Source organism: Corylus avellana, chromosome ca7 (assembly GCF_901000735.1).
Source record: "Corylus avellana chromosome ca7, CavTom2PMs-1.0".
Classification (NCBI taxonomy): Eukaryota; Viridiplantae; Streptophyta; class Magnoliopsida; order Fagales; family Betulaceae; genus Corylus; species Corylus avellana.
The window spans coordinates 1,105,699-1,133,068 of record NC_081547.1 but is presented as its reverse complement, the minus strand read 5'-3'; the positions used below and the strand labels follow the sequence as shown (position 1 = coordinate 1,133,068).

The window sequence follows — 27,370 nt, the reverse complement described above, 5'->3', positions numbered from 1 at the left end:
ATACCCTTAAATGATGTGGATCATTTATACTGTTATATGTAATAACATTAAATCACTATAAATTGACTTATCTAATTGAAGGTCGAAGGCGATTGGAATTAGGATTATTCGAACTGGAAAATATCCAATTAGTTATATTTGAATGGTATTTTTGTCTCCTCAAAAGATAAAATTACTTTTCAATTATAACTAATTGAAGAGGATCCAATTCTAGGCGATTGTGTATTTTATTAAGTTATAAATATCAAGGTCCCTCTCTTGCTTTCGTCTAAAAGGCACATACATTAAAAGTGCTTGAATTTCTTTTTCTTTTTTTTCACGGAAACAAAGTTACTCCTAAATAACACAACCAAATATAAGAATTACCTTGGTTCCGTAAGCAAATGGCCCCCAATATAAACATTAATCAAGTTAAGGAAAATTTTATTCTTGTTTCCAAGCACCCTTTAATTTGAATAAGAACCAACTTGGATCATGCTATCCTTGTAGCCTAACGTAATATCATATATAAAAAGTATTTAGGACATAAAGTTCATACCTAAACCCTTGTAAGTGTATTATACATTTTAACACAAAAGAATTGATAACCTAACATTACAAATGTTAGTAAATATGATGCAAGTAAAAGTTAATTTAAATGGCATTGGCAGACTCATATTGACCCGATGCTTGGTTCTAATCTACTTAATCACTTCCATTACTGTATAAATCTTAAGTGCATGATAAACTTAAGGGTCAAATTGAGGCGTTGTTGTCTAAAGATCATATCTAAGAGAGTCTTAGCGTGCAATACAAGCTTTGCTTACGCCCAAGAATGATGGGTCATTGACGATGTGTATAACACTCCTTATTTGTGGAAGTTACAATGTGTGTAGATAGTTGTGTCATTAAAAATATCACAATCAAATATATATTTTGTATTCCTAAGTGGATGATTTATTAGATTAGTTATATGGTGCCACCGTGTTTATAAAACTAAATTTAAAGAGTGGGTACTATCAATTTTGTATCTATCCTAGTGATGAATGAAAAACAACGTTTAAGATTCGTGAAAATTTGAGTAAGTGATTGAGGATATTGTTTTGGTTGTCTAATACCCCTAACACTTTTCATGTGGGCGATGAACCACATGGTTTGGTACGGTTCAATTTACGTTTTATCCATAATTATGGCACCGATCACTAATTGTATGGGATGTAAAAAGTGTTGGAATAGGATTCTCTACAATCTATTTGGAATATGATGATCTCCAATTCAAAATAGACTATAGAATATCTAGTTTATGGCTATGATTTCTTTTCAAATGGGACAAATGGATGTGTTCCATTAACAAAAAATAATAATAAAATATTATTTAAGGTTAAAAAAATAATTAATAAATTAATTAAAAAAAAAAAGTGGGTGGCTACCCCTTCTTGGCCATAGGGGTGGTCCAATTATTTTTTAATCTTAAATAATATTTTATTATTATTTTTTGTTAATGAGACAAGTGTCCAATTTGTGGCTCTAGTTCTCTGGTCCATTTTAGACCAGAGAGAATCCTATTCCAAAAGTTTTGATGGACTGTTTTTGTTGTATTTATATGTATAAAGTTTTCCTCTAAATTGAGATAGAGAAATTTTATTCAACCTAGTCTATAAAAAAAATTATTTCAACTTGGTCTTTGCTATTAAAAAAACATATATATCTCACATGTTTAAGGGACACATATTACTTTTATAAACTAAATTGAAGGAAATTCCTCCGCTTAGTTATATTTTGTCACTTATTTTGGGAAACGTTAATAATGTAAATATTATGAGGTGATTGAGTTGACCCGAAATCATTTTTTATTGACAAACATATATATATATATATTTTGAATAAATATTGACAAATATTTTTGCCTGTACTAAATATAAAGAATAAATAGAATATTTTCCAAAACAAATGTAGCTTTAATTGTTAAAAATAAATATATCGGGCAAATTTCCACACGCTTTCTCAGTCACGTGCTAGATATAAAGTGGGAAAACCCTCCTCGAGCCCTAGAATTTTCAGCGCCTTCAGTCTCTTCTCGTCTCGGCCTAATTTCCCGAGAAACGAACGCGAAGCAAGACACGACGACCACACTGACAGAGTGAGAAAAAGCAAAACGAAGATGTCTGATTACGAGGGAAGATACGAAGGCAACGGAGAGGACGCTGACAACTATGGAGGTGTCTCCTCCCCTCAACCTCGTGGTAGCAGCCATGGCGGTCCCGAAGATCTCAGCGACTCCAAGTCTCAGGTCTAATACACCTTTACCTATTGCTTATGTATATATGTATGAGACAGAGCTTAGTCTGGGTTGCGAATATTATAGTTTTTGGTTGAATCTAGGGGTTTTCTACGATAAGGCTCATTTGGAATTGAAATCGAGGGCTTCTAAATGGAAGCAGTCGATCGAGTTTAATTTTTAGGGTTTTGGGTTGATTCGAAGTTCTTGCGTTTACTTTAATATTCTTGCTACTGTATTGATGGATAATGGGTTCACTGCTTTGAATTGTACCATGGGCATTTCTGTGAAGAATTAGAGGATTTTCGGGCTCTAGATCTTTTTTTTTTTTTTTTTGAGTGGAAGAGAACAATGAAACATTAGGTAGCTTTATTATGAGAGAGAGTTTTTCCTCTCTTATGATTATGTACAGGCTTTGTTACCTTGATTTTTTTTATTAGTTTATGATTTTCATCGGTTACTGAAAGTGTACTATTTCATAGGTTTTGTTGAATTTTGTCTTACAATTTTATGTTATTTCCGTTATGAGATTATTGTTTGAGATTCTTGTAGGATTGGATGAGTTTTATCTCGACATATTTAGTATTAGGTTACTAGATTCTGGAGGGACACCTTTTTTTTTTTTTTTTTTTGAATTAGGAGGAAAAAAAGATTATGATGTCAGGGTCCGCTTGAAATTTTCAACTTCATTCTTTTCAATTATAAAATGTTTGGAATTAAATACTTAGAAAAAAAAAATTGGACATAAATAATGGTTTAAGAAACTAACTTTGTTTCTTGTTGATATTTTGTATCTCTGTATAGATTTAAGTTTGAATTTGGTCTATTCTGTTTATTTTTCTTTACATTACATGTTCTCTTGTTTGCTTTCTGTGTACAGTCCTGAATGTCTGCTTGTCATTTATTGCATCTTGTTGGTTGTCTTACTGATCAGTAAGTATTTGCTCTTTAGACACATGTTAAAGAGATACTTGTGATTGCTTTTTGATGAGGGATCCATGTGAGGGGATTGATGTTACCTTAGAGGCTACCCCTCAAGAAGGTAAAGGGTAGAAGGGAGCTTTTGAACTTAGAATGCTCCATCAACTATAATGCTAAGGGAGCATCCTCTAGGTGGGGGAAAGGCAAGACTCATGCTTTCTAGCGTTGAGTGCCCCGGGGGGTTTTGGGCTTTGTTGTTTTGTGGTTTTGAGTTTGAAGGCTTGTCAGGTGTGTGGATTTGTGGGTGTTCTTGCTGTATTGTTTGGGTTTCTTCTGCTCATTTTAAAAGCTAGCACTAAATAAAATATATTTTTTTTTTTAAAAAAAAAATCTAGCACTAAATATCAGGTCTTTAAACTCTCTTAACTTCCCAAGTGATTTGCTGTTATGTTGGTTGTTATCAATTGTTTACTGGTATTGCTAACTTGACTGAATCTTTTGCAGCATGGTTCTCGTGATTATGAAAGAGAATCATCAAAAAGTAGGGAGAAGGATAGAGAAAAAGGGCGTGATAAGGAGAGGGATAGGGACAGAGATCGGGAGAGGGACAGAGGCAGTGATAGGGAGAAAAGCAAGGACAGGGACAGAGATAGGGAAAGGGACAGAGACAGGGACCGGGACCGGGACCGTCATCATAGAGATCGTCACAGGGACCGGGATCGCGGCGAAAGAAGGGAAAGAGTGAGGGATAGAGATGATGATGATTTTTATCGAAGCCGGGATTATGACAGGTAATAAATAAATTGATGCATTCATGATGTATTTGTAGTTCTGTGAGGAGTTGGGGACTATTTTGCTTTTGATCAAGTACAACTCAGTTCTGGTAGTACATTGGACATTGTTGATACTGAATCCAGATGAATTATTTTTTCCATATTGAGCAGCTCTGGTGCTCAGTATTTGGGTGTTTGATTTATGGATTTGCATTACATGCCCTATTACAGCTCACGTCTTTGGACAAATACTGTGAAATCTTGTTTGGTTTTCATGTTTGATGATATTGTGCTTATTTTATTTACAGACGAAGGGATTATGATAGAGACAGAGATGATAGGCCCAGACATAGGTCTCGCTCTCGTTCAGGGGCTAAATCTGAGCACAGATCGAGGTCACGATCTCGTTCTCGCTCTAAGAGGTAGGTTATACAAGATTATAATTTGTAAATCTTAGATTATGCCTTTTTAATTATTGAACTTTTGCCAATGGAATTTCTTAATTTGGTAGTTGTTGACTGCAGTTTATGTAGGGCAATTAATGGTTGTCGTCATTTTCATGTTTTGTGGAGACCTGCACTAGTCATTTTAGAGTTGTGTTGTTTGGGGTGTTGAACCTATCACTTAATAGAAGGATTTGCTAAAGATCTATCTTCTGAATATTAATTTTTCCACCCCTAGAATCTTTTCAATATTGTACTCTTTTTTTTCTTTCAATTCTGCATGAAGTAGATAAATAGTAGCTACTGTCTTCTTTTGTACCATTGTTTATCACTTTTGTTATGTCTAGATATTTCCCCGATTATCCTTCAGTTTTTACTTTTCAGAAGCCTTTTAGTGTTGACCTCTTAATGTCTTGGGGACTTTTTGTAATTTAATGGGGATTATCAAACTGTAAAACAATGTGGCAGACGTGCTGTCTACTGTTAGCGGATAACTTCCAATTTGCAATTTTATTGGAGTATGTATCTGTTTGACTCATTGTAAATTGTAGATTTCTGTTATATGCTTTTATTATAGCGGGTGAGATAGTGAAATGTATATATCTGTATTGGTTGGGAAAATCTGTTCTATACCATGTACTCTGTAAACACCATCTTTGGTTGTGGAATAATGTTGATATTGAATGGCCAAGATCCTAAATGTTGCATAAAATGTCTTCCAGGTGTAAATTGCACCAAATGTTATTTATGCTGTTTATTTTCTCAGAATTTTTTGTTGTGCTATATATACTTTTAAGCAGTTGTTCTTCATGAGGTTAATGTGACAATTCTCTTAATGTTGCATAAAATGTCTTCCAGGCATAAGTTGCACCAAATGTTATTTATGCTGTTTATTTTCTCAGAATTTTTTGTTGTGCTATATATACTTTTAAGCAGTTCTTCGTTAGGTTAATGTGACCATTCTCTTTTGTTGTTGTGTTACTTCTTTTGTGGGTTAACCCGTGTTGTTTCTCCAAACTCTTATGTGTTCAAATGTATGGTGCTTAATTGATTATGTCTCTTGTATATCGTCGTTGTTCTTAGTATACTAATGTTATTTACTTGCAGCAAAAGGATTAGTGGTTTTGATATGGCGCCTCCTGCATCCGCATTGTTAGCTGGTGCTGCCACTGCTGCAGGTGAATGTACCCTCTTATGTATTTAAGATTGTGATAATTTTCTTAACTGCTTTTTTTCTTTTTTGGATATAGTGTGGAAAGTTCGTATCAAAATTGCATGGTGTCATTTGGTAAGCGATATTTTGTTCTTTCATTTGATCATACAGCTTTTTAAAGCTGTGGTCTTTGGATGGACTGCACTTTCTATTTTTTGTTTACTTGGTGCAATAATTCTGGAATTGGAACTGAGAGATGTTTCTGGTTTTTTGTTGTGTTTGGTGTTTGTTTTGTTTTGTTTCTATGTCTTGTCTTGTTTTGTAAGAAGGCAATGTTGGGCTAGTTGCCCCACTGAGCTGACAATGGGCGTGAGCCGACATCTGTAGCTTTTATGTACAAGGAGGAAACAATGCACCGGTTTGATGGGTCTTGTTCGTCTTCAACCGGGAACTATTGCCTGTTTTGGTAGTCTTACAAATATTACCTCCAGAACTTGTATATAATGTATTTCTTTCATCTTCTTTGACGAACATTATTGAAAGAGGTTAGGATGTGCTAAATTTAATGCTCTCTCATGGAAAATGAAGTGATAAAGAGTCAAGCTACGTCATAGTAGGGTAAGATATTATGTTACAATTGTATCTTAAGTAGTATACTTCTCTTTGCAGGTCAGATTCCTGGGACCAGTCCGACTATTCCTGGGATGTTTCCGAACATGTTTCCTTTAGCAACTGGTCAGGTATGCTCTTTCTTCTTCTTCTTCTCCTCTCTTTTCTATGCAAAAGGTATTCATGATGATGCGTTAATTTTCATTAATCATATGCTTTTTTATTTGTACACAGCCGTTTGGAGCTCTTCCTGTTATGCCAGTACAGGCAATGACTCAACAGGTACTCATTGTAGTAAGTGCGCTAAATTCTTATAAAAAATATACTAGCTTCAAATTTAGCTCATATTAATATCTAATATGATTTATTTTATGGCATCAGGCTACAAGGCATGCTCGTCGGGTGTATGTTGGTGGCCTTCCTCCTACAGCAAATGAACAGGTTCACTCCAACTTGTTGACTCTGTCATTATTTTTATTATGTTTATTTCCCCCGCAACACCAAAAAAAAAAAAAAAAGTTTGCTTTGCCCTGTGGTCATAATTTTCTCACATGTTTTATGGCAGTCTGTTGCAACATTTTTCAGTCATGTTATGGCAGCAATTGGAGGAAACACTGCTGGTCCTGGTATGTCAGTGCTCAGTGTTTGATCTCGATTTGCTTTTATAAGTATTCTGCCTTTGTAGTTGGATGGTTTCTTAATCCAGTCTTTCTCTCTCTCTCTGTGTGTTCAGGTGATGCTGTCGTCAATGTGTACATAAACCATGAAAAGAAGTTTGCTTTCGTGGAGATGAGATCTGTTGAGGAGGCTAGTAATGCAATGGCTTTAGATGGAATTATTTTTGAGGTGCAATATTTTTATTCTGATCAAAATTGATTATGATTTGATGTGTGCACTACCCATGACAGTTTCTGCATGACATGGGACTGACCTCTTTGATTCATTCTACTTTTCTAGGGTGCTCCTGTTAAGGTGAGGAGACCTAGTGACTACAACCCATCTCTTGCCGCAACGCTTGGTCCAAGTCAGCCCAATCCTAATCTGAACCTGGCTGCCGTTGGTTTAACACCAGGATCCGCAGGTGGTCTTGAGGGTCCTGATCGCATTTTTGTGGGTGGGCTTCCCTATTACTTCACAGAAATACAGATCAGGGAGTTGTTAGAGACTTTTGGGCCACTTCGGGGTTTTGATCTTGTGAAAGACAGAGAAACCGGAAATTCAAAAGGCTATGCCTTTTGTGTTTACCAAGATCTTTCAGTTACGGACATAGCTTGTGCAGCTCTGAATGGAATTAAGATGGGTGATAAAACTCTCACTGTCAGACGTGCTAACCAGGGTGCTAGCCAACCTAAACCTGAGCAAGAGAATGTATTATTACATGCACAGCAGCAGATTGCATTGCAGGTAAACTCTAATCTGATTTGTTATTGTTAATCTTTTGTCATTGTATGGCTGCATTGATTTAGCAGCAAAGCTTTATGAGTGTCGGTGTGTGTAATACTATGTGCCCTTTGATTTGCAGAAGCTTATGTTACAACCTGCTGCAGTGGCCACAAAGGTTGTATGTCTAACCCAGGTGGTTTCTCCTGATGAACTTAAAGATGATGATGATTATCAAGATATTTTGGAAGACATGAGAGAGGAATGCGGAAAATTTGGTAAAACCTTGGTCTATTTAATGTTGACATGCTGAGTCTTTGTTTTGATGTATCGTCATTTTCACCCACAAAGGTTCTTGCATGTGTATTAATTTTCTTTGTGTTATATCTTTTTGTTTTACAGCTTTTTTGTAGTCCCACATTCTGCTTTAAAGAATCAGGCCTAACATACACAGACAGAAGCCTCCAAAACCTTCCGTCCATGTTCACCTGAGAATTTTCTTTGTATATTTTGATAAATGTTAAGCATGTTGAATCATTGATGTGATTTGCAGGTGCATTGGTAAACCTCGTCATCCCACGCCCACAGCCAAATGGTGAACCATTACCTGGAGTTGGGAAGGTTAGTACGGTTTTACTCTCAGATAAGAAATCTACATATGGTTAGAAAAGATAACAAACAAGCATATAGCATCATCTAGAATGAAAATGATGGTGTGATGCATGTGCTGTAGCTGTTTTTGTGAACCAAAAATCTATTTGTTCTGTTCCTGTACTGGAACTTGTTCGTTGGTTTGAACTCGTAATTGCTAAAAAAACAATTGTCTTTGGTCAGGTGTTTTTGGAGTATGCAGACATTGATGGTTCTGCAAAAGCACGTTCTGGGTTGAATGGAAGAAAATTTGGTGGGAATCAAGTCGTGGCCGTCTTTTATCCGGAGAACAAGTTTGCTCAGGGGGACTACGAAGGATAGTTATTTCATGTCACATTGGTATGATTGTATGATTGTGTTTTTCGCTGAGGTACTCAGTGTAGATGGTTGCCATTAAAGTAATTTTAGATAATGAGCTTGTGTTGTCCATGCTGCAAGATATATTTTCAAATTTTTAAGCACGCACTATATGTTCTAATAAATTACTTAAATAGTAAAAATCTTTAATGGAGATCAGTCACATGATAGACTGATAGTAATTGCCAACTCCACTGGGTATAATTTTAGGGATGTAGGTATGTGCAGTTGCATGTATCATGCATGGTTAGTCTTCCTTGATTTTAATAGAAAAGTGATGGAAGCTGTGAACAGAACAATTCAATATCACACCTGTATAATTTGAATACTAGAAATTCTAATGGTGAGAACAGATTCTTAGGAGATCATCATTCATTTAATGACATGTTACTCGTTGGATATCGTACAATAAGTAATGTATAAAACTTCCACGTTTCACTCTATTAAGAATGTATCCTAATAAAAGCTCATTATTCTCTCAACAATGATACAGTATACCTTTCTATAAATAACACGGCACCCTTTTGAAAAAAATAATATAAAAAATTACCAAGATAAATAACTAAAGTTTGTCACTTGGTGAACCAAATTTTTCACCCAAAAATTTGAGAAAAAGTTGCTTCCTTAAACGGTAGAGATTGCAAGATTGTTGAGAACTCTAGTTAGTTTTTCACTAAAAGCAACCTCCACCGTTTATTCTGTAAGAGAGAACAATCCTCGTGTTTTTTCCCTGGCCGCAAGCCAAACTCCTAAAACAATCCATTTCCAAACATTCTCTTTCAAGCAATTTATTTTTGTTTCATTTCCAAGATACAATTACACGACAAAACTAAATAAAAACCAAAATAAATAAATAAATAAATAAAATTAATTATATTAAGGGCATTTTCTCTTCTTTTTTTTTAAAGAAAAAAAATCAAGTGAATGTGAATGCATCTAGACAAAAATGCTGGAAATATGGACATTTGAAAATGTTGAGTAGCATTTCTCATATTTTGATTGACCCTATAGCTCAAACTAAATAGTGTTTAATACAAAAAAAAAAAAAAAAAAAAAAAAAACTATTTCTCTCTCTCCCTCTCTTAGACAGCATTAGCGATTGCAAGGAGGTTGATTTGAATCTCAACAACTTCACCTTCAATGACCTTGGTCTCTTCCTTGATGTGCACGGTGATGACCCTGTGGAAGAACGAGGTCTTTGGTGATAAGAGCTCACGACCAGCAAACTTGGGTCTTGGTCTTGAGGCGGAGTGATTTGGCTAAGCCAACAACAATAACGAGTGTCAGGTGCTCGATGTTGAATTTGGTGATGTTGGAGGAAATGAAAGACTAAAAAAATCATATTTAAAAAATTAAGAGAAAGAATAAAGAAGTTGATGTAAAATGTATTTAAATAAGAAAAAAAATTAATTAATTCTCTAAATTAAATTTTAATTTAGAGAAACCAATTACCCATTGAAAAACAGATTCCTGAGGAATGGGTATGAGTTTTCCCTACTAGCAAATCCGGGAAACACTTGCCTCTAACAACGTCTAAAACCCTAAAACACAAGACTCGAAGCTCAGCAAAGCCCTCATAGCATTTCTCTCTCTCTCCCCTCCGCCAACAGAAACCCAAAATTGCAAGAAATGTCGTCTTCGATTCCCCTCCGTCATCTTCGCCGCCTCAGCACCACCACCGATTCCTCTTCGATGTCCATTTCCAGAGCGAAATCGAAACTCCGGACCGAGCACGACCCTGACAAAGCCCTGGAAATCTACTCGTCCGTTTCCAAAAACTACTCTTCCCCCACCTCCTCCCGCTACGCTCAGGACCTCACTGTGCGCCGCCTCGCCAAGTCCCACCGCTTCGCCGACATCGAGTCCCTCATCGAGTCCCACAAAAAAGACCCCAAAATCAAAGAAGAAAGCTTCTTGTCCACTTTGATCCGATCCTACGGCCTAGCCGGCATGTTCGACCACGCCTTGAGAACCTTTGACCAAATGGACGAGCTGGGTACTCGAAGATCGGCGGTCTCGTTCAACGCCTTGCTATCGGCGTGCGTTAAATCGAAGATGTTCAACAAGGTACCCCAACTGTTCGATGAAATTCCTAAGAAATACGAGGTCTCGCCTAATAAGGTTTCGTATGGGATTTTGGCCAAGTCCTACTGCGAGGCAGGTGCAACCGAGAAGGCTATTGGGATTTTCAAGGAAATGGAGGAGAAGGGGGTGGAGATAACGGCAGTGACGTTTACGACCATATTGGACGCTTTGTACAAGAAGGGGAAAAGCGAGGAGGCCGATAATTTGTGGAATGTGATGGTAAAGAAGAGGTGTGAGATCGATGTTGCTGCGTATAATGTGAGGATTATGCATGCGCACGGTGGTCAGCCGGAGAATGTGATGGCATGGATCAACGAGATGAGTAATGCGGGACTCAAACCCGATACGATTAGCTATAATTATTTGATGACTTCTTATCTTAAGAGTGGGATGATGGATGAGGCCATGAAGGTTTATGAGGGATTGGAGGGAAATGCGTGTAATCCAAATGCGGCGACTTTTAGGACATTGATACATTATTTGTGTAGGAATGGGGATTATGAGAAGGGGTATAAGGTTTTCAAGGAGAGTGTGAAGGTGCATAGAATTCCGGATTTTGCCACACTGAAGAATCTGGTCGAAGGGTTGGTGGAGAAGAAGAAGATGAAGGAGGCGAAAGGATTGATCCGGACAGTAAAGAAGAAGTTCCCACCAAATGTTGTTAACGCGTGGAGAAAGGTTGAGGAGCAACATGGTTTGGCTTCTGTGGATGCTGATGCTGATGCTGTTGAAGATCAAGAGGCCGTAGCATAATGATTCCTGGCATCATTGTTTTGCTTATTGAGTTGGCTGTGCTTGTTGCTTGATCTAATCATCTTTAGCTGCAAATACTTCAAATTTGATAAAATTTTGACTTTTGATGGACGATGCTGGTTGGCAATGTTAGTTTGCTCTGGAAATTAAGTTTTCCTTTTTGGGGAAAATAATTTGTAATCCTCGGTTCTTGTTTTCGTCTCAGTTTCTTTATCTTACTGTTTTTAGTGTTGGGAACTCAAAACATGGTTGGTTGTAAGTTTTAATTCTTAAGGTTAAATGATGCAAAAGTTAATTCAAGATATGAGAATTTTTTGTTTTTTTGTTTTTATGTTGTTCAACACAGACCAAGTCAAATTAAAATGGCTACATCTTTTGATTTCGACATCAAATTCTGATCTGTCTTGTCATTGTTATCAACATCTTGACAAACTCGACAACCCATTCTGATTCCTCTTCTTAAGAATAATGGTTGGGATTTTACAAACTCCATGGTAGAATTATACTGTAAATTCTAGAGGATCTTGACCATACTTATCATGTAATCACATTAATCAAATTAATCATTGTTTAGTAGATTTTTAAAATATAAAAAACATTTTTGAACTTTTTTCAGATAAGGTATATACGTATTTTTTTGTATTATCGCGATATTTAGAAGCATGATGGAAATTTGTAAACTACATAAATCCCTAACAGTAGATTATACAAAACATTGATTCTATGAAATAAAGTGGTGTCAAATGTAACTTAAACTTGCCAGTTGCCTCATAGTACTTCAGCAAGTATGACTTTTAGGTTGCCGCTTTTTCCTTTTGTTTGAAACGAAGATGAGCTGGTCCTTTATTTCATAAGGGTAGAATTGTCTAAAAAAAAGTGAAATGACAATTTTTAGATAATTTTACCCTTATAAAAAGTAAAACGAAATGGAGACTATCCGATTCTCGCTATTTTGTAGGAATAATTCATGCCATCATTAAGGACAATGCTTTACTTGTGTGCTACCGTTATATTGGGTGCAGAGAAAGTTTTGGCCGCAAGCAATCCAGGTGCACAAAAGAGTAGGCCTCGCACTATTCGCTAGTGGGCCTCCAACACATCCAAGTGTTCCTCATTCCAATGGAGCCATGCCGCCACGCCCATTTGCAAATGGTGTTGTTGCTCTAGGCCCAATATTTCTGCACTCCGCCCACCACCACCTCAAGCGATAGCCTACCCACCTATCCTATGCCAATAGCTAGACAACAAGCTTGGCATGGTCAGCTACCGCCACCTCCACAAGCAGCTTCAGGTCCCCCAATGCCCCTACCACCACCAATGGGAATGGGAGGCCAACCACCACCCCCACCCCTTCAACATGGCGATAGTCCCCCTATGCCACAGACGACATCAATGCCTCCACCACCCCCCTCCAAACCACAATAACCCGCCACCGCTCCCTCCATTCTGAAAGGTACTATTACTCCGTATGACGTCTTGGACGTTTCTTGTTCAATCTTTTTGTTCTGAATTGGGAGGAAATGCAGATTGTAATATGTATCGCACTGCTTGAGAAAACAAGCATCTAAGTTATTGAAATACTGCCCTTGTTTTTTTCTTGGGCCAGAAATGCTCTTATTTCAAATTATCCTTGAACAGCCCGAATTTTAGGAAATTTTTTACCACAAATTGGCCTTTATGTTAGTTTTGGGTTCTAATTCTCCCATGAATGGACGCGGTTTATTTGAGGAGAAGTTCGAAGGTTAGAAGCTTCGCTGTGTAGCAAACTCCACTAGTTTTTCGACAAGCACGGGATGCAACTATGAATTTCCCTAATGTAATGCATCAAAACCAGAAATTTTGAGACTCCATATTCTTTTCTAAAAATGCTTAATTTCATGGTACATTTTGTTGAAATTAATGAGTTCCTAAAGCCTATGCTTTGTGGATCAAGTGATTTTTTATTTTATTTTATTTTTGGCATCGGATATGTACATAATGCCACATTATTTGAAATTTTAAATGATATGATAACATATTCACCATGTAACAACATATAAACCAAAAATTTGTAAATCAAGATCTTTCATTCATTTGTTTTCTCCACTAATAGTTTTCAAGGAAAAGTACATTTTAACCCCTCAAAGTTTGGGGTGATTTACAATTCGACCTCCAATGCTTCAATTTTTGAAATGCATCCCCCAAACTTTCAAATTTTTTTCAATTCGACCAATGTTATCCCAAGATTCCCATATTGCCCCCCTTTTTTTTTGTTTATAAAAAAAAAAAAAAAAAAAAAATTTTAATCGGGTGGCAGTAGCCACTCCTTTGGCCATCTGGCCATTTTTGCACCCCCATTATTATTTTTTGTAATTAAAAAAAATAGGGGCAATATGAGAATTTTGGAATAGCATTGGTTGAATTGAAAAAAAAAAAAAAAAAAAAAAAAAAAAAAATTGCAAGTTTGGGGGTGCATTGCAAAAATTAAAACATTGGAGGTTGAACTGCAAATCGCCCAAAACTTTGGGTGGATAAAGCATAATTTTTCCTAGTTTTCAAAACTATAGGCGCTTCCCATCCCCTTTTCTTCATTGGTCGATTCAAACTTTCTACCATTTATATGAACTAAGTAGTTTGTCTCTTTTGCAAAATGTGAAAACGGATTTCCATTTAAGTGCGATCAATTATTTTTCTCTTATGAATCTAGCGAAAAGTTCTTGTCAATGAAAAATAATTTCCAAGAAATAATCAAAATCACACACACCATAAAGGAACCCAATTGTCACCCTTCCCCTTGGAGCCACCCCCTATGCCATCCCAACTCTTACTATGGTAACCACTTCACTATAGAGGAACTCGGTCGCCCCTCTACCCTTCTTTTATTATAGTAACCTATCACCTTTCTCGGTCCATTTAATTCCAAATAATGCTATATATCACCCTATTATTCCTTTCAAAGTTGACAATACGTGGTCTCCCATAACATTTGATGCATGTCAAATGATTTCTTAGTTGGGAGGGCACACCACATCAATTTTGAAGATGAATATAATTAGTTCCTCAACTCCCCCCACGCTCTCCGGGTTGTAGCCTCCAACAACTTGCCACTCGCCCTTTTTTGCTTTGTTTTGTTTTGATTTTTTTTTATTATTATTTTATAAAAAAAATAAAAAATAAAAATAAAAACTTCCCATCCATCTCCTCTCGTCATTGGTAGGTTTATGTGGGTGCCTTTCTTTGATTTTTTTTTTAACAAATATATATATATATATATTTATATATATATATATATATATATATATATATATATATATATATATATTATTGGTGACGGCCGTAATGACAGTAAATTTAGAAAGGTGGTTTTGGATGGTTTCCAATCCTCCAGTGGTAAGTTTATCTTTCATACCAACCAAACAAATATATATATATATATATATATATATCTATATATATATATATATATATATATATATGTAAGGATCAATGAAATAGAAAATTAGTGATTTTTTATGCGAAAACTATATCAGGGAGCCTAGATACGTTCTCATTTTTTGTTATCAAGTTGCTTAAAATTCATTTTTGTTATTCTGATGGTTTCACGTGTGGGAATCAAGCTACTTGATGTAAAAATGGGAGATAAATAAGTATTTTTATTTTTCACGCTGATTTATTATACTTATTTTATATTGGTGGACTTAATGTGTTTTAAATATATTTTAAATCACTAACATGTACATATGTATATGTTAGACTTAATGTATATATTGGTGGACTTAACATAAGTTTCAAAAATACATTGGTGGACTTAATGTGTATATATATATTTTGAAACTTATCATTTGAAACTTATCATACTCATTTATTGATAAAAATTGCGAGTCTAAAGCTCTTACAAACAGAGCAAAAAGCTCTGAAGTAAATCATAGCCAAAGCTAAAGATACAGTCATCAACAACAGACCAAATCAACTATAACACAACATTCACTAACCTATGACTAATCATTAGGTTTAAAAATAAGATCTGCATCAAACAGATATCATATAATGCATAGGTAGCGCTTATTCCTCGACCTTGAGAGCAAAACTCCCAAGCCGATACTTATTCCTCGGTCTTGAGAGCAAAACCCCCAAGCCGATACTCATCCTCCTCGACCTGAAGCCAGGATAAAGTTCACATCCACAACCCAAGGGTTTGGACCAGTAATAACGGACAGCAGCTGGGTGCAACAAAGTAGGAGGAGAGAGCATTATTACAAGCAAAAAGAAAAAACCATACAGGAAAATAAAAGGAACAGTAAAACAAATGCAAGAAAAGAAATTACAGAAAAAAAAAAAACAATACAGGAAAATAAACGCGAAAAACACACAAAGCAGGTCACGGCAGTCGGAGGAGGCTGATCGCGAGCTGGCTGGAAATCGCCGCGGAAGGTGGCACAAAAAGCTTGGCGCGGGAGGGGCGCGTGAAAAGACTCGACAGTGAGAGGTGAGCGGCGAAGCGTGCGCGGAGAAGATCGGTGGCACACATAAACAAACAGGGAGAGGGAGAGTTTGAGTAAAAATCCCCAAAAGCAGTACCCACCGAAAGAGAACACAAGCACAACATAACAGAAAACACCAAAGACAGAAACAAGCCCAACCGGATCGACGGAACCCTTGCAAAAGATGGGATGAGGGAGAAGAGAGGGGGCACTGAAACTAGGGACATCAAGTAAAATACTAGCACCCGGAGCGGAGAGGTTGAGGGGAGGAGGGATGCAGGCAACGGTCATCCCTCCCCCCCTTGAGGCGGCGACGGCGCTCTAGAGGAGGGCTTAAGGTTTCACAGGTCTTTGGAGGGGAGGGGGGGCCATTCGTTGCCCCCACTAACATGAATATTGAATAGTCGCTTGTGAAACAAATATAAATAATTGCTGTAAAAAGTAATATTATAAGGGAGATCATAAATCTTTGATATACTGACAGTAAAACTAATTACAGATTTTTTATTGTGATTAATATAATATCTCACCAAGGATCGATAGTCATGTAGAAAGGTAAGATTCAAATATTGGGTACCGCCATCCCAAATCAATTAAAAGACGCAAGAGTTATGCTTCTGAACAAACAATAAAAATGGCTCGCAGTTCTCTGTACTGTGGAAGTCATTCATTGTCGGGAGTCAGACTAATTATTTGTACAATGATAGAAAAGAAGAGGTGTTAAAAAAAGATTTCCACAAGTATGGCTATGTTTGCGAAGAAGAGGTCGAAGACCGGCTTGGTGTAAATTTGGAACAGTGCCTGTTAACTTATAGTCTTAACAGTAAAAGTTAATTTTTGCTTTTTTTTTTTTTTTTTTTAATAGAAAACAAAATAATAGGAAAAAAAAATGAGGGGAAAAGAAATTGAGTGTTCAACCACTTACTTAATAGAAATAAATTGGCGGACCACCCCATTTTAATAAGAGAGATGGCTGAGTCCCTGACTTGACTCACAGTGGTTTCAACCACCCCATAATAGAATTGGCGACCACCTGGCAAAAGCCCGAAGGCTGAGTTACATTGGGGGGTGGCGGATGACCCACTGAAGAGTGAGGAGTGGTTTGACCACTATATTGTGGCCGAGGGTGAAAAGAAAAGCTGGAAAATGGGGTGTCGGCCACCATTTTCAGCGCAGAGGTGGTGGAACACCACCTTTCTCCTCATTTTTTTTTTTTAATATTTTGCTTTATTAAATAATAATAATAATAGAGCAAAAAGTCAATTTTTGCTGTTGGCACTGTAGCTGGAACAATGCCGTTCCAGCTACAGTGCCGGCCCGGCCTCTTCGCAAACATAGCCTATATATCATAATTCTTCTTAAATTATACAAATCATTTTTGATTGATATCAGTAACTCCTGTAATACTAAAACCCAAAATTTTTTAAATGATTTACTAATTTGTTAAAAAAAAAATGAAATAAGTGACTTGCTTCTCCACTTTTTTAAGTACGGGCTTTTCTCAAAATCATAAAAAAAAAAAAAAAAAAAAAAAAAATCAATTCAAAACTAAAAACTACCTTTTAGTTCCTAAGAGCTGAGGTAGCTCAATCAGCTGTGGACTATGTTTCATAAAGCGAAAGTCACTAGTTCGAATCCTTCCTTATTCTTTCCTTGTGTGAATATGTCAAGAAAAAAAAAAAAAAAAAAACCTACCTTTGGAAACCTTATCAAAAGTACCCAAAAGGGAAATTGGGATACAAATTTAGACACTACTGAATTTACAACAAAATACCCACCAAATTTTTTTTAAAAAAAAAATTACAACAAATTGGTTTAGTTTTACACAAAGCATGAGATCTTTTACCCGGTTTCAAAAAAAAAAAAAAAAAAAAAAACACAAAATACACATTCGAACACTTGCATTATATATAAACAAGTAGATTTGTACGCATGTATGCCCAAAAGTAAGAGATCCCTTGCCAAGTTAGAATCAACGACATACTTTCTGAAAAAGGAGAAAAAAAAAATCCATAAAATTAAATATAGAACATGTGGCATAAATCCCCAGGTATAAATTAATAAAGGAAGAATCCAACGGCCAATGTGGTCTGAGCTTCCATTACTGTAATTGAAATGATGAGTCGTAAGAATATGATAAAACAGGCAGCATAGCTCATGGTACAGAGTAGAGACCCAGATAAGTGGGGATCCGAAAAAGCTGTGGTTTTTGAGAGAAACGAGTGCGCATTCTTATAGTCATTTTCTTCAGACGGGTAAGGAATCTCTGGCACCGTGAGTGCACCGTATCCACTGAATTTTACCACTGGCAGTAAGATTTCATTCTCTTGGGCCGAGGGTGAAATTTGTGTTCTTTTGCGTGTTCTTCACGACACAGTCCCTGAGACACTATCCCATTTACAGCATCACTGAAGCCTCGCTTTTTTTTACTGCAGTGCTCCGTCAGGCTTTCATCTGTGATACTGTACAGAGACAGACGCACAGACCGATAGATATGCACGGCGAAGGAGACAGAGAGGCGACCCTTTAATTGCATGCCTCATCGATGACGATTGCTACCCTATTATCGTACCATGCTATTATGTGAAAACGATTGAAGCATACAATTGTGGTTGTTTTATAGACAATGGACGTGAATTTCTTCCCATATTCGTATATCATATATGCAAATGCATGGTTGGATACGTTCCGTTGAGCTGAGCTAACTTTGTTTCCATGCACTTTAAGTTCGATCTACACATATATAACAATATGTCTTCATGGCCCTCGTCATGTCATGTCATGTCATGAGCTAGCTGTCCCTGTCTAAATATTACACGAATATTATAGCACAAAATTAATGTGATATGGTCTAGTTTAAATGGCTAATAAAGTTTATCATATTATTTCTATAAGATATTTATAAAACGTTTATATATATATATATATATATATATATACACACTACGTTGTTTCAGGCTAGTAAATAATTGGTACTGCATGCACTTGATATATACACGTACAAATGTAACAAGGGGCCGGGCCCACTAGCCAGGTACCAGGGTTATGCCCTCTCTCACCCCTCTGCGATTTTGAAATTTGTGTATAATTTGAAACGAAACCAAGAAGCTTTGGGAATCAGGAATCTGGAATCAGGAGTCCCATTTCTGGTATATATACATTAGGGGTGTAAACGAGCCGAGCTTGAGCGAGCTTCCCTTGTTCAGGTTTGACTCGTTTAAATTTTACTCGAGCTCGAGCTCGAGTCGAGCTTAAGGGTGAGCCAAAAAAATCGAGCTCGAGCTAATAATAAGTCGAGCCGAGCCAGCTCGCGAGCTGGCTCTTATATTTAATGTTTTTGTTTTAATTTTTTTTTTTTTTAACTTCAAGTACTCTTAAACAGCTTAGAGAAGTTAGTTTGCATATGAGCATTTGCTTAGCCTGACTAGTCGAGTATAGAGCCTGAGTCAATACAGCAAGGCATTTGGTTTCAAAGAGAGAGGATATGCATCATTTTATAGATAAGCAAAGTTGGAGATTGATGTTTTCTTAACAATGTGGGACAAGTTAACATGTTGCATTCATACTGCATTGGGACAACACCCCCTACAAAAAAATATTTTTTTAACGTTTCTCTCTCAATCCCCCTCACCAGTCACAAAGGATCTTCTACCTAAACTCTTATTTCTCACTCTCTCACTCTCACTCACCAGACAAGTAGTGATAGTGTTTGGGTCTGTTTGATTCTTCAATAGTTTATGCCTTTCGCAATCTCCCTCAATAGTTTCTGCTTGATTCTTCTTCATTTCGTTTGGATATGCTTTAATTGAATCGAGGTCTTTTTAATGATTCCTCTCTCTCTCTTTGATCACGAAGGGTGTAGAATTTTCTATTCTCTAACGCTTAAATATAAATGCAATTTTAAGGTTTTAATAATTATGAGATTTATAATTAATTATGTATTAGTTAGTTTATATATATATATATACACACACTCGAGCTTATACGAGCTCTTCACGAACTTAGCCGAGTCGAGCCGAGCTTGCTTCGTTTAATATTCGAGCTAAGATTTGTGTTCATGAAGTGCTTCATTTAATATTCGAGTCGAGCACGAGCCGAGCCCGAGCTTGCTCGCGAGACGCTTCGCTCACTTAACAGCCCTATATACATATGCATCTCATGATATCCATTTAAATGTGCTATATAATACAATCAATATATATTTAGGCTGTTGAGGAAAAAAAAAAGAAAAGCGAAGCAGATCTTCACATGGCTTGTTACAATGTCCTTAATTGCTAGGATTTTGCAAAGGTTGTCTAGATTTAATTTCTTTCATAAAAAAAAAAGAAAAAGAAATAAAATAACACCACGTATACGAGTAGTTCTTTTTACAACACCTAAATCAATTAGTCCAATTGCTAAAGGACTGAGCTCGCAGCAGGAGCTCATGACAAAGAGTTCTCATGATGGCTTTCTCCTCAAGATTGAGGCAAAATTATTACAACGAAAAGAAAAAGATGGAAAGCTACCCTATATGAGAAGACTAGGAGAGTGACGAGAAACACTTTCTGAACGAAAATGAGAGGGAGCCATCCTAGCTATCAATACAAGTGATGATAAGTTTCAACAAATTGTAAACGTGTGGTCCCGACTTGGATAATTTCCATGTGCAGTCGAATAATAAATGTAAAACGGTGGGGAATAGAACTCTATCTGATGATCAGTCTCTAATTTAATCCATCGGCCAAAGCAAATTTATCCACCTGTGATCATTGGTCAAATCCCAATGCTTGGTCAATCACGTAAGATGTAACGGTGGACCCCGAATGTTTTTTTTATTTTATTATTTTATTTTATTTTTTATTTTTATCAATTAAGAGAAATGAGAAATATTCTTTTATAAATTCAAGTAAGAGAAATGAGAAAGACTTTTTTTAAAAAAAAAATAATAATAATATTCACTAAAAGAATACGAGAAAAACACTGAAAAATCATCTCGCATTCCCGGTCGACCTTTATCTCCTTTGAATGACTACGCTTGTTGTGACACATTTAGAAGCTCCATTAATTGGATTCTATGTGTTTGAAGTGATTAATTATGGTGGCAAGATCAGACTAAACCCTTATCTCCCTTCAAATTTTGCAGCAATTTTTCCATAACACAATATAATTAACTAATAACTTTATCCTTATAATTTCGTTAATAGAGTCCCACAGATAACTAGAAAGGAAAACCATCCCCAAGTTCAAGACTAGAAAGACTACAGAAGTTTTCAAAGCTAAGAGTTGATAATTAAGCATAAAGAAGAAGAAGAAGTGCTAGTTCTAGTCTATTCTCTATATACTGGTTTGATTCAAAGAGCCCTAGAAACGCATCGGCTAGTTGATCTTCTACAGAACAAAGCCTCCCAAATCTCAGAGAAAGCCTGGACGATAACGACATGGTGTTGCCTGGCGTTCAGAGACAGAAAACAGTGCAAGAGCTGCTCCAAATCCTTGTCGTCGAACATCTGCTTCTCCAAGATCATCTCCATCATCGACCTCTTGAAGTCATCATACGGGTCCTCCGATTTCTTCACCACCGCAAAGCTCTCCCTCACCTTCCCGTCCACCGTGCAAGGTATCAGTCTCTGGAACATCGACAGCCTCGCCGGCGAATCGCACTCCGGAGACGACGGCACCACCTTCCTAGGCCTCCCACCCTTGGAAACGCACCGCTTCACCTTCTTCATCTTCTTCTTCGCGTTGCTCTTCTTTCGCCTTGTGCAGCTCAGTGGTACCTCGCGTATTGTCTCCAAGTGGGAGTTGAACTCCGGCGAGGAATCGCTGGAGAAGCTTCTGGAGGAGGAAACTAAGGTTTCGGTCTCCTCGCCGTCTCTCTCGTCACGACCTTCGCTGCTGAACAGTCCGCTATCGGCAGAAGAGGTGCTGGTGCGGGTTTTCGATGCCGTCTTCTTCTTTCTGGCTCTTCGTTTCTTCTTTTCCGCTGTGGGGGGTGGTGGTGGAGCAAGACCAGAAACTTCGTCTTCGGAGTCGGACTCGCCGGACACCGAGGAGTTGTAGATTTTACGGCGAGGAGTCTCGTCGTAGACCTTGGCGACCACGTGCCAGTTCTCTTCTTTTTCCCATTGGAACTCGGGTGACTCGGTGCGGTCGTCATCAGAGAGAGTGGCTCTTGATCCTAACCCACAGCCGACCGATATAAAAGCAGACGAAACGTGGCGCTTCAGGGAAGAGTGATGGGGTTTGGAGGGTTGGAGTGGGTTAGTGGCTGGGAAATGGAGGTCGGTGAGTTTGGTGCTTACTGGGGATGGTCGGAAGAATGAAGGGACAGGATCCGCTGGCAGAGTGGCGGGGTCTTTGGAACGGCAGGATTGGAAGGATGGGATGACTCGGGAAATCCGGAGCTTGAAACGTTTCGCCATTTTCTTGTTCTTTGTCTTGGAGCGCAATGCAGCGTCAAAGCATGAACTGTTTTGTCTGAGAAAGTGGGGGTTTATATATATAGAGAGATGTTTGGGGATAATCTATGAGTTTTGTTCCCCCCAAAGGAAGGAAGAGGACAAACAACAAAAATGAATCATTAATATTTATCATGATTTAGCTAACTTATCAGCAAAAGATAAAATAAAATAAAAACACAAGTGAAATTAAGTATGACTTAATAAAAATTATTTTCTGGTAAAATAAAAAATTGGTAATTGAGTTTTAACCCCGGCCCGGACCTTTAAAAATGACTGGCTAGATTCAAAAGATGAATAAATTCACTTCATAATTTTCAACACATTTAAAATAATATAACATTATTTAAAACATTTTCATATAAACCATAAAATAAAATAAATGATCATGTCAACTACCCGCTCCATAAAGCATAAACATAGGGTATCGAAATGTAATTATTTATATGCTTTTGCCGGAAATTGTTGCTTTGATTAGGAAGGTACGAGATAAATATTTCACATTAATATCACCAGGCTATTATAAGATCTAGTACGACACCCAAAGAATCTTTTACTTTTAACTTTTTCACATAACCTAAGTTATGGTGAATTTGGTAGGTCGCTCAGGGGCCCCGGGTAGACCTCAATTATGCAAGCCAGATCAAATATTTTCACCTATTGGCTGAACATCACCTTGATCCATCAGGCCCCTGAGCCTGAGGAGTAATGTCCTAGGCTAAGGCTAGGTCTCTTTTACTGTAAAGAATAGCGGGATATTCAAAAAGGGCTTGTCCTCTCAATGTAAGAAACCACATTGAATCGTAGCCCTTCGATCCGATCGAAGCGTGCAAGAAAGGAAAGGAGCCTGGCTTTTGTGCGTATGATAGATGTTTTATACAGGATAGACACTCTAACGAAAAGTCAATCCAGAGAAGCTCTCTCTCAAACACATGGTGGGGATCCAAGGAAACAAAATCATCTTTTGCATGCAAGTGTCTCTCTTTTTTCCCATTTTCTCTCTCCTTTTGTGACGTGTTCTTTCGCAAAGTTAAATGCTCCTTTTTACACTCTATCTCCGCATAGTGCGCTATCTGCGCTAGCTTGCACCGCGGTCACTCGCCTCGCTTACCCTCTAGGCCCACTCCCACCCCCATGCGATCGACATGTCGGTAGAATTATTTATTTATTTATTTGAATATAATTCTCATGGTATTCAAAGAAAGAAAGCTTCTTTTTCTTCTCTACAAGGGTGTAGGTGTCAGCCTGCCTGCCTGCTGGTGTAAAATAATAATAATAAAAATCAGAAAATGATTGAACCATGTTTCAAAAAATCAGGATAAGGAACGTAAAGCAAATGGGCAAGAAATGCATGGGCCGCCCATTAACCAAGGATTTTAATTAAGACACCTCTTTCATCTCCTTCTGGGCCATTGTTTGCTGGGGAACTTAAATCCAATTTGAAAATCCCAGGGTGGATTTTTTTGGGCCACAATTGTCTAGGGAAGTCGTGGGCCATCTTTATTTCTGGTCTAATAAATTAGGTCAGAAAAAATTTCTTAAATGTATCAGGTTCAAATTCAATAGATCCCTTCTAACCTTATTTGAAGAAAAATTTTGTTCTATTATATATATTTTTTTTAATCCTTAGAAGATTCCACAAACCTAGGACAAAAGTTGAATGAGAAAAAAGTAGTAGATAAAAGGTGAAAGAGTAATGCTAGAAGAAACTAAAAATATTATTGTTGTCTTTCTGTCCCTCTAAAAGTAATGTAGTTTTTAAAATTAATGTTTGACATGACATGTTACATATGAGTATTTATTAGACTCCTAAAGTTATGAGATTATTTAATCATATTCTTTAAAAACAGTTGGTTAATTAATTAAGAGAAGTGGCCGGTTTCCTAAGTTGAGTTATAAAGGAATGAAAGAAACCGGTCATCTCTCTACCCTATAAATGTACGCAATTTCTATCATCTCTGTGTACCTTAAGTGGGTCAAGCGAGAGAAACCGATTTCTGGTGTTTAGGCTTTTCAAAGAAGAATTAAAGAAGTAATGAATTTTGGTATGTTTTTTTATTTTATATATATTAATTTATTATGAAATTTATGATAGTTAGTTATGTCAATTTTATGTTTATAGGATGAGCAAACACGTATCTTGTGTACATAAATGAAAGAAAAATTGTTACTCTTTACATCTTATCACATCCATGTCCACTATAGAATGTTTTATGTATTTTACAATATTCGTCACATGTACATGCCAAATGGATAGGGATGTGAAGTGTAATACCTTTTCTAGACATTCAAGAGTGATTTTAGGAGGTAGGGAAAAAGGTTATTTAAATAATATTAAAGAGAAAAAGGTAAGTGAACTTTAAGAAAATACTAAAATGTGGATGGAAATGAATGGATTGGAGATATAATATGTAGAGTATTTCCTTCGATCTTATTACGGAAGCGTTGAGTGAAAATTAAGATTATTGAATAACATTAAAAAGGCATATAAGAGCTCGATGATCAGATCGTTTTGTGGGTATCTGAAAATACTTTACATAAAAGATTAATGGAACAAATTTTATAATAGCAAAGATATGACAAATATAGAAACGTTTCATATATGCATCAGATTTTGATCAGATCGCTTTTTGTAATTAATTATATATGTCTGAAATATTGTGATAGGTACTTTTTTTCCGGCGTTTCTGGGTGATCGTGGGTTTGGTTTTTCTGTGCTTGTTGGGAAAATCTTTGGTTGCTAAATTGATAAGAACTCATTAATCCTAATTAATTTCAAATAATTACATAATCTTAATTTTAAATAATATAATCTTAATAAGTTGGAATAGATATCTCACCCAAACTTATCCCTATAAAACTATACGAGTGCTTTATTGAAGATCGATATATATATATTCACACAATCATATCTATATATACAAATTAAGCACAGATATCGCAAAGAAAAAGAGAAAGCTACAATAGATATAATGGAGGAGGTTGGTGCCGGCCAAAACCACACAACGTTCGACAAGTATGCTTGTGCCATTGCCGTCTTTGCCTCCATGATCTCCACTATGTTTCTTTAAGGTACGTTCCTTCTCTCTGTGCAGCCGGTCTTTGGAATAATGGCATAAAAGGTTTTTTATTTTAATTATTTTTTCTAGTATTTTCTCGTATCTTACCTCAATTTTTTTATTTTGAAAAGAATTATGAATGTTGTGTTTTTTGGTTTTGAGATCGACCACACCCCCATCATGGGTGTCCCGACATCATATCCCAAGCAAAGATTTTATAGTTCGATATAAATTGGATATAAAGATTTTATCGTTGAATTTTAGATTTTAGTCATTCATAAAGGAAGTAAATATATAGGCTATATTGAATGTATTGATCAATCAGTCGGTTCTCTGAAGTACAGCCAGTACTTGCTGAACTTTGCCCGCCCATTCTGGAGCCAATGTGAAGGATGTATCTTCACGACGGTGGGAAGCCAACTTTTCTAAGATTGATCAGTCAAATCTAGCATACCTTATCAAAAAGGTGGTGGGCAAAGTTAGGTTTATTAGGGTTATTAGACAATACAATCCCCCTTGATGGTGGGTCTTCACACGAGTGTGTAGCCGACTATTACTCTATTTAATTTATCTTTAAAAGGTAAATTTTATATATATATATATATATATATATATATATATATATATATATATTTGGCACACCTTTATCTTTTAACAACCTCCACTAATAAGAAATAATTAATTAGGGTTATCTACTTGTACCTCCCTCTAATTATCATATTTTTTTTCAATATTGTCCTTCCAATGTTTCAATTTGGAATGTCTCTCCTAATCTATTATCGGAGTTGTAATTAACGTCCTCCTTCCTCAACCCAAATTGTAAAATTACCCTCCATACGATAAAAAAAATGCAATATAATGATCATAAAAACTGGTTTGAGGAAAATTAAGCAAGATATATTTTCTTTATTGTTTTTAGCTTTTCCCTTATTGGAAAGGGAACCAAACATAGCCTTTTATCACCTAGAATTTGAATTTTTCACCCTTGAAATTCATAATATGAAGGCTTATATTTTGAGATATCAAAGGATAAAAGTAGAAGAAGTACCATTCTTTGCTTTACAATAACATAGAATCTACATATTAACTAGCTAGAATCAACTTTGTAAAACATTTTTATGACTTAACATTCATTGAACGACATTGGGAACGAAACTTTCAACTTATTTGAATCCATACATTCCCTTTATTATTGAATCCATATTTTCCCAATGCTTTAGAAAGTCGATTGATTGTCATCCTTTATAATTTTCTGACAAGTATCATCATAAACTTAAATAAAGACAAATTTAGTGTCTTACGTACGTATCAACAAGTTGTAGATCAGCGTTCCTAAGAAAAAAAAAAAAAAGGTTGTGTGATGACCATGTATTCACCAAACCTTTTTCCACTGAAACCTACCATGCATGTATCTTCGCCTTTTCTCGTCCTACACCAGAAAAAATAGGTGGCTTGTTTGACCAAATCAACACCTTCGAATCCGTACGTACGTGTCATGCTTGAATCTTTCGTCAGCCCCTCATTTCGTACGTGGAGTAAGCGATTCGCTTTTTAGCTGACGATATGATCCACCACTTCGCGCACCGGCCTTCCACTTGGTTAATGTCTTTACAGGTTTAGTGCAATATTGTTCGTGCTAGGTGAAATTTAAAATAAATATTAATAAAAAAAAAAAGGCGGAACCTTAACTTTTTATATGGAGAGCAAAATATAAAGGATGGGACTTCTACGGTTCTACCTCATCGAGTGGCTGCATTCACATTCTTTATCTCTTGGATAATGTTAATTTTTATATTTATTTATCACACTAACGGATATAACACCTTTTAAGTGACTTATGTCGAGCACTTCAAAAATAAAATTAAAAAAATACTAAAATAAACCTCTTTTTTTTTTAATGGAAATAATGATTTGTATTATATATAGAGAAAAGGAAATGCTACGAGTAAGTAGTTACTGTTCATTCTTATCCAAAGTTACGTTGCAAGAGCCAATGAAGATAAGAACGGTTAAAATTTCGAGAATGACG

At 36.5% G+C, this 27,370-nt stretch overlaps 3 protein-coding genes across 5 annotated transcripts; 2 read left to right on the top strand and 1 right to left on the bottom strand.

Moving 5' to 3' along the window:
- Nucleotides 1-2,016: 2,016 nt before the first annotated feature.
- LOC132186295 (splicing factor U2af large subunit B) lies at nucleotides 2,017-8,614 on the top strand. Of its 3 annotated transcripts, none has more exons than XR_009440740.1 (13): nucleotides 2,017-2,269; nucleotides 3,683-3,969; nucleotides 4,260-4,373; nucleotides 5,502-5,572; nucleotides 6,217-6,287; nucleotides 6,391-6,450; nucleotides 6,538-6,597; nucleotides 6,722-6,782; nucleotides 6,890-7,002; nucleotides 7,114-7,560; nucleotides 7,679-7,814; nucleotides 7,939-8,157; nucleotides 8,371-8,397. XR_009440740.1 is itself a non-coding variant. In XM_059600188.1 (13 exons), the coding sequence occupies exons 1-13, from the start codon at nucleotides 2,141-2,143 to the stop codon at nucleotides 8,506-8,508; spliced, it is 1,755 nt and encodes a 584-aa protein (XP_059456171.1). In that variant the 5' UTR covers nucleotides 2,017-2,140; the 3' UTR covers nucleotides 8,509-8,614. The 3 variants fall into 3 exon arrangements, 2 of the variants coding, with proteins under 2 accessions (XP_059456171.1, XP_059456172.1); XM_059600188.1 differs by having other exon boundaries at nucleotides 8,090-8,157; nucleotides 8,371-8,614; XM_059600189.1 differs by having other exon boundaries at nucleotides 2,018-2,269; nucleotides 6,391-6,438; nucleotides 8,090-8,157; nucleotides 8,371-8,614.
- A 1,392-nt stretch (nucleotides 8,615-10,006) lies between these two features.
- LOC132186995 (small ribosomal subunit protein mL103 (rPPR7)) lies at nucleotides 10,007-11,579 on the top strand. The gene has a single exon (XM_059601134.1). It carries the CDS (start codon nucleotides 10,174-10,176, stop codon nucleotides 11,380-11,382), a length of 1,209 nt encoding a protein of 402 aa, XP_059457117.1. The 5' UTR covers nucleotides 10,007-10,173; the 3' UTR covers nucleotides 11,383-11,579.
- A 9,378-nt stretch (nucleotides 11,580-20,957) lies between these two features.
- Nucleotides 20,958-22,318, bottom strand: LOC132187482 (transcription repressor OFP7). Its single transcript, XM_059601807.1, has one exon. It carries the CDS (start codon nucleotides 22,244-22,246, stop codon nucleotides 21,176-21,178), a length of 1,071 nt encoding a protein of 356 aa, XP_059457790.1. The 5' UTR covers nucleotides 22,247-22,318; the 3' UTR covers nucleotides 20,958-21,175.
- Between the last annotated feature and the right edge of the window lie 5,052 nt (nucleotides 22,319-27,370).

Coding starts and splice junctions, on each gene's coding strand:
- LOC132186295 (XM_059600188.1), top strand. CDS start 2,141: ATGTCTGATTACGAGGGAAGATACGAAGGCAACGGAGAGGACGCTGAC. Junction 4,374..5,501: donor TCTCGTTCTCGCTCTAAGAG/GTAGGTTATACA, acceptor ATTTACTTGCAG/CAAAAGGATTAGTGGTTTTG. Junction 6,598..6,721: donor CTCCTACAGCAAATGAACAG/GTTCACTCCAAC, acceptor GTTTTATGGCAG/TCTGTTGCAACATTTTTCAG.
- LOC132186995 (XM_059601134.1), top strand. CDS start 10,174: ATGTCGTCTTCGATTCCCCTCCGTCATCTTCGCCGCCTCAGCACCACC.
- LOC132187482 (XM_059601807.1), bottom strand. CDS start 22,246: ATGGCGAAACGTTTCAAGCTCCGGATTTCCCGAGTCATCCCATCCTTC.